Source organism: Macrobrachium nipponense, chromosome 13 (genome assembly GCF_015104395.2).
Source record: "Macrobrachium nipponense isolate FS-2020 chromosome 13, ASM1510439v2, whole genome shotgun sequence".
Classification (NCBI taxonomy): Eukaryota; Metazoa; Arthropoda; class Malacostraca; order Decapoda; family Palaemonidae; genus Macrobrachium; species Macrobrachium nipponense.
Genome location: NC_087206.1, coordinates 57,371,067 through 57,383,074, shown reverse-complemented (window position 1 = coordinate 57,383,074; position 12,008 = coordinate 57,371,067). Strand labels below are relative to the sequence as shown.

The 12,008-nt window shown below is 39.0% G+C and overlaps 1 protein-coding gene across 5 annotated transcripts in view; it reads left to right on the top strand.

Annotated features, from left to right (window-relative positions):
* LOC135225800 (carbohydrate sulfotransferase 5-like) overlaps positions 1 to 11,473 on the top strand; it is a 28,654-nt gene extending 17,181 nt beyond the window's left edge. For all 5 annotated transcript variants that reach the window (XM_064265295.1, XM_064265294.1, XM_064265292.1 and 2 more), the window contains exons 4-6: positions 3,263 to 3,363; positions 4,811 to 4,930; positions 10,588 to 11,473. In XM_064265295.1, coding sequence (XP_064121365.1) covers positions 3,263 to 3,363; positions 4,811 to 4,930; positions 10,588 to 10,918 — 552 coding nt within the window. In that variant the 3' untranslated portion in view covers positions 10,919 to 11,473. The remainder of the gene's footprint in view (positions 1 to 3,262; positions 3,364 to 4,810; positions 4,931 to 10,587) is intronic.
* The last annotated feature ends 535 nt before the right edge of the window (positions 11,474 to 12,008 follow it).

The following is a 12,008-nucleotide window of genomic DNA, read 5'->3' as shown; positions in this document are numbered from 1 at the left end:
TATGTTCAACAATGAGCGTAAATATGCCACAAAGTCAATAATATATACTGCATTTTCTGGGATTTCATTGGCAGTATTTGTCGTGTCCAGTGATGCAAGAACAACTTCCATCATTTGACTTTTAGGTGTTGATCAACGAATGCCCTCTGGTGTTGCTAGAGATAGAGGCACAGGTGCTAAAGTGTAGGGTAATTCGTTATATCAGTTAACAGACATGTTCTTATCACTTGACTTGGCTGCCAATATACCAAGAATATCTCTTTGTACTGCTAAGTTTGTCATCTGTCCTCTTGCAGACTACAGTGTTGTTCTCTTTATGTTATCTTAAAAGCTTCTCCAAGGTACTCTTGGTATTGGATAAAAAAACATAGTTTCACCATTCTTTTCCACGTCCAGATGGGTATTGAATGCAGAGTTGAGTTCACTTATTCGTTTGTGGGTTGATAAAAGGTGCTCTCTGACATCGCTTGGTAATGCTTTGCCTGAAACAATGTTAAACAGCTTGCTGGGGTCTATATCAGGTGAGAATGGATTGACGAAGTAGGACAATATAACTTCCATCATCCTTATAACACAATCCTCTGACTTATGTATTTCTTTTGTTCTTAGGCATTTCCTTGGGTTTTGTGTCACTGAGGGTGCTGATTTCTAATAGAGAGGAAACCATAGCAGACGTGAATGGACGGTTCAGTACCCATTTCCTGTACGCTGTTTCCTGATGACTGAAGTTCTTGATCCCACTAGGTGTTTTCGAGTTCTTCATGAAAGTCTGCTCTCCAGTCACATCAAGTGACTGCCTGGTTCCAGCATTATTTCCACAGACAGACATGCCCTTCTGAAGTTCGTCCCTGGCACCTGGATGTGTATCATCAAGTGTCATTAGCTGGCGACTATAGAAGGACGCACATCTATCGTAGTTTTGTTTGTTCATAGCAAAGAAAAATAGCAAAGAACCTATCAAACATTTCAGTCGAAGGTCATAGTCACTCATGTTTATGGCCAAATGAAGAGTGTGTTAACGATCAACAGCTTTAATGTACATTGCCCAGTATTATGGGGTCTTACCGTAGTTTCCTTGAAGAACCTGGAAAAAATCTGTCCCTTCTGAAAGTTTCTGTAGAGCATAAATGGGAGCTTTGTCACGAGCATTGCTTGCAATTTCATTCAACACATCAGGCATGCAAGATTCTACTAATAGATGGTGCAGTGGTTCACTGAATGTTTCATGAATTATCCATGATCTGTTGCAATATTTTCCACTCAGCACTCCTTTCATTCTGCCAGATGTGCATAACCCTGCTTGGTATACTACTGCAAATCCACTCCCTGATATGAGTTTACCAATACTGCCAAAGAATTCCATGATGGCTTGCATATTACCAAGGTGAATGATGAAGTGAAATCCCCCTGGACTTTTTCCATATGGCATGATAGAATTTCTGTCATGTATATTATACCTCTGGCCAAATGCTGAGTATGTTGACCTTTGACCTTTAATATTTCAGATATGACTTCAAAACTAGATTCATAATCTACTCAAAATACTGGTTTAGAAAAGTATGTAAACAATTTATCCTTCTTCCATTGGTGATTTTCCCTGTCTGCTAAATTTGCCTAATTTTTATGTATGTTGACCTTTGACTCTTATTGTCTCAGAAATGCCCCGAACCTGGTTGATCACCTTACAGATTTGTAATCTACACAAAAAAATGGTCTAAAAAAATATGAGCAAATTTTGTCCCTCATCCAGTGGTGATTCCTCCCTCCTACCACTGGTCTATGAAATGCATATACGATTACAATTATACTCGATAGCAGCAATTGCAACCTGGATTTCATTTGGTATCTGGTAAAGACAAAGGCGACCCAACATAATGAGGAACACGCAAGTTGTTGGTAGTGACAAAGAAATGAAATCATTCTTATGCATAAGCGATCATATTCAAGAGAGAAAAGCTGTCAATGTACAATCGTGAGCCATTCATCCCATAAATAAATCAACATATCATTTAGCGTTTAGGCTAGGTTAATAAGGTTGGCGTTGGGTAAGCTTTGCTGCGGTGGATGATGATGAAACAAAGAGGTTAGCGATGGACAATGAGTGAGGAGGTTAGGGGTGGACAGTCCGTAGGATTAGCAGAGGTTAGTAGTGGTCCTGGTTTTGTGGCCTTGGTCAAGTACTTAGGAAGCGCTGAGTCATCCGAGGGGCGCATTGCACCATATCGTCAGCTGTCATCCCACGAAAAACTCGGGACAAACTCATGATATTTCACAGCATACACCTCAGACGCCACATAGTTTTCTTTTGCTCCATTCACAAATTGCCGTAGCAAAATCGTACATCAAGATTTCATTCATAAGTGGCTTGTTTTTGTATTTGGTATGTATCTTCTTTCCCACCATTATCCCTACATTAAGGGGTCGGTTGCCTGATGCGCTTTTTCCACTGCCTTCTAACAAAGGCATCATCCTCCACCAAACCTCTTCTCTCCATTCTCTGTCTCCCTCTTGATTTTCTTCGTCTAACAGGTTCCTCCCAAGCCCTTTTCACTCCCTCCTCGTCATCCATCCTCAACACATGCCCATGCCATCTTAATCGTGACTCTCTTAACACCTCTGTAATCTTTACTAAGCCTGCCCTTCTTCTTATTTCATCATTTTCCTATTTTTCAAGCAGCGATATTCCCATAATCCACCTCAGCATTCTCATCTCTGTTCTCTCAAGCTTTACTTCCTCTTTTCTTCTTAGAGCCCATGTTTCTGCTCCATACATTAACACTGGTCTTATCACTGTGTTATACATCTTGACTTTTAGCTTGATTGGCATTTTCTCATCACATACCAGTCCAGCTACCTTTCTCCACTTCCCCCATGCAGCTTTTATCCTACTGGCAACTTCAGCCTCACATCCTCCCTCTTGGTTTAAAGTAGTAGATCCTAAGGATTTAAAGTTTTCTGCCTGTTTTATAATCGAGCCTCTTCTTTTTTGTATTACTATTCTGTCTCTATCTTCTCTACTGCTCAGCAAAACCTGTTTTATTTACATTCACCTTTAAGCCATCCCTCTCTAAAGACTCCTGTCACCCTCCAACCCTTCTCTGTAGGTCCTTCCTTATCTTCAGTATGTATATCTGTATTTATTATTCACTCTCACCTCATTCTACTTTCCTTCGATTTTGAGCTTTGTTCTCTTTATCATTTGCTCATATAATAGGTGATCAAATCAATTATCAAACAAAGTCATGTCTTCCCTTTCCTTTAGGTCATTCGTCTATCGTTAAAATGGGCCTGGCATCTCTTGCATGACGAGGACCTGGACATCCAAATGATTTACCTAGCCCGGGACCCGAGGGCTGTGCTTTCGTGAGTATTGTATCTTCTTCTCTCAATGGCAGTAATCGTCTCTGGAGTGAGATGGATGACGAGCCTCTTAGAATCTTGCTCTCGCAACTGGGCTTTTCCCACAGGTTATTTCCAGCATTTGCTCCGGTCTCGAAGGAATCCGGTGAAGTTACATTATTGTGAAACCTCTTTGGTTAATTCACATATCGGCCTTTCTTTCTCATTTCGTATTCATTTTGACTTAAACAGTAAACGATATAAGATAACCAGACCCACAGGCAACAAATCAATTCCGATTTTTACGCTAATGTCGCAAAACATAATACCGAGAGCAGTTAAGTATCAATAACAGTATTTAAATTTTATTTGAATGACATCTTTGTACACTGTAGGGCAATAAAAAACCACGTTTTACTTGTCATCTTATCTAATACTGCGTTCCTCTTTTATAATACGAAATGCGCAATGGTATGGGGTTCTGAAACTCTGCAAAAGATGAAAAGTAGTAGAATTTTAACCCAAGAGATTGACTGGTGTTGAAGATGATCGAGGTCAGGATTTGGTCCCAAGGAACTGTTAGAAGAACGAGGAAGTGGAATGACAACTATATTAGCAAATACACATTACAATGTGTAACCTTTATAAAACATCTAACCAGTATTGCCTTTATGACTAGTCTTGTAATACCATACCTCCTGCCTGAACTTTTATTGTGAGCGTATTTTTGTTTCACGCCACTTTGTCTTGATTATCCCATTTCATAACAAGATAATGGCAAAACTCCAGTAAACCTTTGTCATTAAGTATAATGCTGATATTCCCCATTGCAATAACAATGTCCTTAGGTGAATAATGAACGACATTTCATATAAAAAGTATCTTTTGGCCAAATTACGTTGTACCTCGAAGATTAAATTCATTATAATGAAGGCGAGAAACTGGTTATATTACAGTTTTGCTTAACAGTCCGTATTACACGTGAATGATATGAGGAAGTATTTTGTCGTATTTCTTGATAAATTAGAAAAATAATCGGTTTTGTCAATTACCTTTTAACAAAGAAGCCAGATGCAGTTTGACCAATGGGCACTGTTCACCTTACATCACAAAATCCTTTTCAGTATTCGATTATTATCAAATGGGGTTTTAATTAGTAATACTAGAATTCCATTTAGGTCTATAGATTGCTGGTGCTCTAAATCTCAATCACTGACAGAAACGAGCTTTCAGCTAAGCCCTTAAAACTATTCTAAGCTGTGAGGCTTGCGCCACAATTTAATGGCGTATTTACATTGCTCCTTATGACATTGTGCGATTTTACATAACAGCAGAAGCTGCCTCAGTGGTAACAATTGTAAAAATGAGAAATGAAAACATTCATAATAATAATAATAATAATAATAATAATAATAATAATAATAATAATAATAATAATAATAATAAACTTTGCCTTCTCTTCTTCATCCAGGTCTCGTTCGCGACGAATCTTCTGCAAAGACGACACCTGCAAGGACCCAGAAACAGTGTGCAGATTACTCGAGGATGACCTGAGCGAAGTCAGGAAGTTGTTGCAAAGATTTCCGAAAAGGTAATATTGCCACAGGGATTATCTGTGGAATTTTGACGATAATGAAACACCCGGGAAAGACATATCTAGGCTGACACTGGATTGCCATCAAGTTGAATCAAACTTCCACAATAGTGACAAGATGGGAAATGTTTTCCATAATATAATGATATAATCACAGCAAGTTAAGGATCTGCAATTTTTCCATAGGTGTATACTGTATGTGCATCAGTTTATCGAAAGAAGATAGAACCAGAGAAGACAGAATAAGTTGTGAAGTAAGTAAATTAAATTAATCTGCTGCATGTCGAGTACATCATATGGCACCCAAATATCACCCTTTTTATGGTCAGTACATGCAAATGCAATGTTATGAAGGAAACAGAAATGTCACTGATGTGACAGGCAAGCTCCCAAAACACAGAATGCGGATTACAGCAAATTATTATAACGGTAACAAAGTAAATACCTGCACTATTGACTTATATAGGTAAGCCGATGAGCACTTACCTCACCTGTTTCTGAACGATCTCCGCACCGATTTCAGTCTGATAGCGTTTTATCGGTAGACTAACATATACATTGCACGATAGCGTTATATCGGTAGACTAACATATACATTGCACGACCTGTGTATGAGAGACATAAGTCGCAAGCCAGCAACCTAGTCGTGACAGATTCCCGACGAAATCGTTCAGACCACGAAACTCCACCCACCTTTGCATTCAGTCAAGCCCATAAACACTGTTTTTTTGCGAACGATACAGACAATTGTTCAGTGTATGGGGCCTTTAAGAACTGTCATAATGTCCCGGGAGCCATCTGGTGAACATATAGACACATAGACATATAGCATGACCTCACCTCCTTTGCCCTCCATCTTCTTCATTAAAAGACAAAGTAAGGGGGTCTGCCCTCCCTCTATTTTCCCTCCTAACTTACTTACATTTCTCACTTTTAATTGTAACCTGTATCACTCCCCAACCCCTCTCCCCCCCATGATAAGTCCAATCTTTCCTATCCCAATAATTTAGAATTTTGAGAATATTTTCTGTTACGGATTGCCCTGGAAGCAAGAACCCGTGCCAGCAGGTTGTTGGCTAAATCCAAACAACAAATCCTGGTGCCATTCACCCCTTGAATGGTAACGAGGACTACAAAACTTCGGGATAATAAATGAATTTCGGACAACTAATTTATAATTTACCTGATGAAACGAAGAAACAAATATGCCAAGTTGAGAAGGGGAATCATAAGCTCAGCGGCATACAGTGTCGTTTTTTTTTTCAACAACGAAATAATAATAATAATAATAATAATAATAATAATAATTAATAATAATGAGGCACTGTTGGCAGAGTGGGTTAGGTCGTCAATGGACTGGTTAAGCAACATTGGGGCTGGTCAGTCGTTGGATGGGTGACCGCTCTCCTTGGCGTTGATTCCTTGGGAAAGGATCTTTACCATAATTTCCTCTTGATGGGGTAGGGTCCAGCTATGGGTTAAATAGCAAAACTCACCAATGATGGAAAGAAATGAAGGATTAAACGACAACGACGTAAATGGAGCCTCTGGCAACAGAGGAGCTTCGTCCGGCAGCTAGGTATTCAACCCAATTAAAGGGGAAGATGGTCAGGTACTTGGAGGTCGTCATCTAGCAACTGACCACCACAATGACAGAAACCAACAGCCAGACTGGATTGCTACAGAAGCAAACCAGAGGAAGAAACAAATGGAAACAAGAGAAACAAAATAAGGAAATATGGAGATGCTACATCAGAAGCAACCCGACGGAGAGAGAATATCGAAGAAGGTTGGTCAACATCTGGAATGAGAGGAATAACGACCCCCAAACAGAGCAGATGTTGGCAGACCAAGTAAGGAACATAAAGAAAAAGAACTGGCTCTCCCCAACAGAAAGAGAGGAACTGGAAAGGGAAATGACACGCGACAACGAATTACAAGAGACGACCTGAGAGATAATGCCACAGAAGACGACAGGGATGATAAAGTATCAAACAACGACACACGAAGAAACACCGACAAAGTAACAGAGAGGACGGAATGGGTAGAAAAGATTAGAAAATGGATGGAGCCAGATACAGAGAGAACAAAGATCCCCTCCATGAAAGCCTACAACACCAAGAAATTAAGGGAGAAAACAAGTGAGGTCAATGAAATAATGGGAATGATACACACCATCAGTATCACAGAAACAAATAACTTGACATATGCAGATATGAACACCAACACCACCAACACAACCAACCCAACAGAAAACAAAATGGCAACCTCCTTGGAAAAGCTGCAAGGAAAAGCAAATCATGGTGATGAGATCTGACTTGAGTAAACTGAAAGAGATGGCAGAAAAAAGGCTAAGAAGCAAGAAAACAAGGGAGGAACTCAGCGAGAAATACAAAATACAAGAGAGGGGACTAAACAACACAATAGAAGATGTAAAACAGATGCTTAAGGCCAAAGCACATAAGATTCAATGGTACATTAACAGGAATAAGGGATACCAACAGAACAAACTATTTGGAACCAACTAGAAAAGACTATACAGCCAACTAAGTGGGGTAGACAACCACCAAGAAATCCCTGAAGCCGAACCAAGTTACCGACTCTGGAAAAACATATGGAACAATCCGGTATCACACAACAAACATGCAACATAGCTCCAGGAAGTCAAGGAAGAAGAAAGAGGCAGAATAAAACAAAGATTCACAGAGATCACGACAGACACAGTCAGACACCAACTAAAGAAAATGCCAAACTGGAAAGCCCCAGGTCCTGATGAAGTCCATGGATACTGGCTCAAAAACTTCAAGGCCCTACACCCACGAATAGCAGAACAACTCCAGCATTGTATCTCAAATCACCATGCACCCAAATGGATGACCACAGGAAGAACATCCTTAGTACAAAAAGACAAGAGTAAGGGAAATATAGATAGTAACTACAGGCCTATCACCTGCCTCCCAATAATGTGGAAGTTACTAACAGGTACCATCAGTGAAAGACTATACAACTACCTAGAGGAGACAAACACCATCCCCCACCAACAGAAAGGCTGCAGAAGGAAGTGTAGGGGCACAAAAGACCAGCTCCTGATAGACAAAATGGTAATGAAGAACAGTAGGAGAAGGAAAACCAACCTAAGCATGGCATGGATTAACTATAAGAAAGCCTTCATCATGATACCACACACATGGCTAATAGAATGCCTGAAAATATATGGGGCAGAGGAAATCACCATCAGCTTCCTCAAAAATACAATGCGCAACTGGAATACAATACTTACAAGCTCTGGAATAAGACTAGCAGAGGTTAATATCAGGAGAGGGATCTTCCATGGTGACTCACTGTCCCCACTACTCTTCGTAGTAGCCATGGTTCCCATGACAAAAGTACTGCAGAAGATGGATGCTGGGTACCAACTCAAGAAAAGAGGCAACAGAATTAACCATCTGATGTTCATGGACGACATCAAGCCGTATGGTAAGAGCATCAAGGAAATAAATACCTTAATCCAGACTGTAAGGATTGTATCTGGGGACATCAGGATGGAGTTTGGAATAGAAAAATGTGCCTTGGTCAACATACAAAAGGGCAAAGTAACAAGAACTGGAGGAATAAAGCTACCAGATGGGAGCAACAGCAAACACATAGATGAGACAGGATACAAATACCTGGGAATAATGGAAGGAGGGGATATAAAACACCAAGAGATGAAGGACACGATCAGGAAAGAATATATGCAGAGACTCAAGGCGATACTCAAGTCAAAACTCAACACCGGAAATATGATAAAAGCCATAAACACATGGGCAGTGCCAGTAATCAGATACAGCGCAGGAATAGTCGAATGGACGAAGGCAGAACTCCGCAGCATAAACCAAAAAACTAGGAAACATATGACAATACACAAAGCGCTACACCCAAGAGCAAATACGGACAGACTATACATAACAGGAAAGGAAGGAGGGAGAGGACTACTAAGTATAGAGGACTGTGTCAACATCGAGAATAGAGCACTGGGGCAATATCTGAAAACCAGTGAAGACGAGTGGCTAAAGAGTGCATGGGAAGAAGGACTGATAAAAGTAGACGAAGACCCAGAAATATACAGACAGGAGAATGACAAACAGAACAGAGGACTGGCACAACAAACCAATGCACGGACAATACATGAGACAGACTAAAGAACTAGCCAGCGATGACACATGGTAATGGCTATTGAGGAGAGAGCTCAAGAAGGAAACTGAAGGAATGATAACAGCGGCACAAGATCAGGCCCTAAGAACCAGATATGTTCAAAGAACGATAGATGGAAATAACATCTCTCCCATATGTAGGAGGTACAATACAAAGATTGAAACCATAAACCACATAGCAAGCGAATGTCCAGCACTTGCACAGAACCACTACAAAAAGAGGCATGATTCAGTGGCAAAAGCCCTCTACTAGAACCTGTGCAAGAAACATCAGCTACCTTGCAGTAATAAGTGGTACGAGCACCAACCTGAGGGAGCGATAGAAAACGATCAGGCAAAGATCCTCTGGGACTATGGCATCAGAACATATAGGGTGATACGTGCAAATAGACCAGACGTGACATTGATTGACAAAATCAAGAAGAGAGTATCACTCATTGATGTCGCAATACCAGGGGACACCAGAGTTGAAGAGAAAGTAAGACCTGAAAACAGAAATAAGAAGGATATGGAATATGCCAGTGGAAATTGTACCCATAATCATAGGAACACTAGGCACGAACACAAGATCTCTGAAAAGGAATCTGGAAAAACTAGTGGCTGAAGTAGCTCCAGGACTCATGCAGAAGAATGTGATCCTAGAAACGGCGCACATAGTAAGAAAAGTGATGGACTCCTAAGGAGGCAGGATGCAACCCGGAGCCCCACACTACAAATACCACCCAGTCGAATTAGAGAGACTAATAGAACAATGAAAAAGAAAAAGAAAAAAAAAAGAAAAAAAAAAAAAAAAAATATATATATATATATATATATATATAATATATATATATATATATATATAATGATAATAATCTTCAGATGAAAAGTTAAATGAAAAATACGCAATGTAATTATTTTAAGTATATACTATAGTCCAATATTTCTAAATAATTGAATATAAGAACGCTTTTAAGTAATTTATGTCATCTGCTGTAACCGAGGGGTCATAGGTTTAAAAGTCTTTCAAAAACGTTTAAAGCATTTAGATCTAACATTTCAAAACACTTCAAGTATGTGTGTAGAGAGAGAGAGAGAGAGAGAGAGAGAGAGAGAGAGGCTACCGGCAGGCATTACATAAAATGGCTTCAACTTCATATACACTTCCGTACCAAATTTTCAAAGAACATTGTATTAGATAATTCACACAACGAGGAGAATACACGAAACTAGTTAAAATTTACACTTTTCTTGTATCAATATATTCAAAATTTCTCAGATATATATATATATATATATAATATATATATATATATATATAATACATACATATACATATATATATATATCTATAATATCATATATATATATATATATATATATGTGAGAGAGGAGAGAGAGAGAGAGAGAGAGAGAGAGAGAGAGTATACCGTTTTCATTTACAAAATTAATTATGAAGTTATGTCCTCCTTTCATCAACAGATTCAGATTCATCCAGTACGAAAGAATCTTTGAAGACGCGAAGACTGGTCTGGAGGATCTTATGACTTTTGTCGGCCTCCCGGTGTCAGAGGCGCAGCTTGAGTTACTTCACCCAAGCACAACGGACCCTGACGGCCCTTTTGCCATAAACAAAGACGCCAAAAGCCAGGTGAACAGATGGCGAACGATGAACGAGTACGAGAGAGTGCTGCGATATCAGACTGCCTGCTTGAGACCCATCTCGGTGTTGGGTCTGCGTGCTTTCAAATCTGAGGAGGAGCTTCTGAACCTGTCATTACCTTTGGTTGTCTCAGACCCTTTGCTGTTCTAAGTTTAGTGCCTAGAAACCAGTGCTGTGGTCGAATCCACAACTCTGATGTCAAGGCCAAGTCCAAGTCTGTCAACTCCATTGACGTGACCGAGTCTGAGTTACATCAACTCCGAGACTCCGCACCTCAAGATTCAGCGCCTTCATTTTTCTGAGTCAAACACCATGTTTGGTCCAGGTTTTATATTACTACAGGCAATCAATCAACCAGTTAATCAAATGGGATTTAGGCACCGTTCACACGAGATGGAAACCGCAGCAGCAACCGCGCGATTGCCAAAAGTGATGACCGCACACCTTATGGTGGTTATCCGCTCGATCCATTCAGTATTAACATAGAAGTGGAGGAAATAACACGTGTGCGATATGTTCAAAAGACTGTCCAAAAATGAGATTATAAGCCCAAATTTTTAAGTTACTTCATAATGACTATAAAATCATTTGACAATTTACTTACACTAACTAAGGATTATAGTTCATCGAATAGTATAATGCAGACTGTGTTCATATATATGTAATTATGAATACATGTGTACATTTATGCACACTTACAAACATATATATATATATATATAATATATAATATATATATATATACACACACACAAACACACACACACACACACACACACATATATATATATATATATATATATATATATATATATATATATATATATATAATATATATATATATAACACACACACACACACACACACACACACACACACACATATATATATATATATATATATATATATATATATAGATATATATATATATATATATATATATATATATATATATAAATAAAGTTATAAAGCTTGTTTAAGAATGACCTCAAAGATATAATTACAGACTTAAATACAAATTAGCTGCCTTAGAGATATTTTCTTTGTATATGTATGTTTAATATGTTTTGTGAATAAATTTTTATTAATCAAAGATCTGAATGTGGTCAGCTGTCGCCATGTATAATCCTTTAATTGTCCTGTCCCTGTGTCTGAGCAGTTGGGCTTAATCTTTTTGTTCTTAAATTGTACCCATGTTTATGCTTGTTTGGAAACGTTACTAATTCTCCAGGTGTTTTGG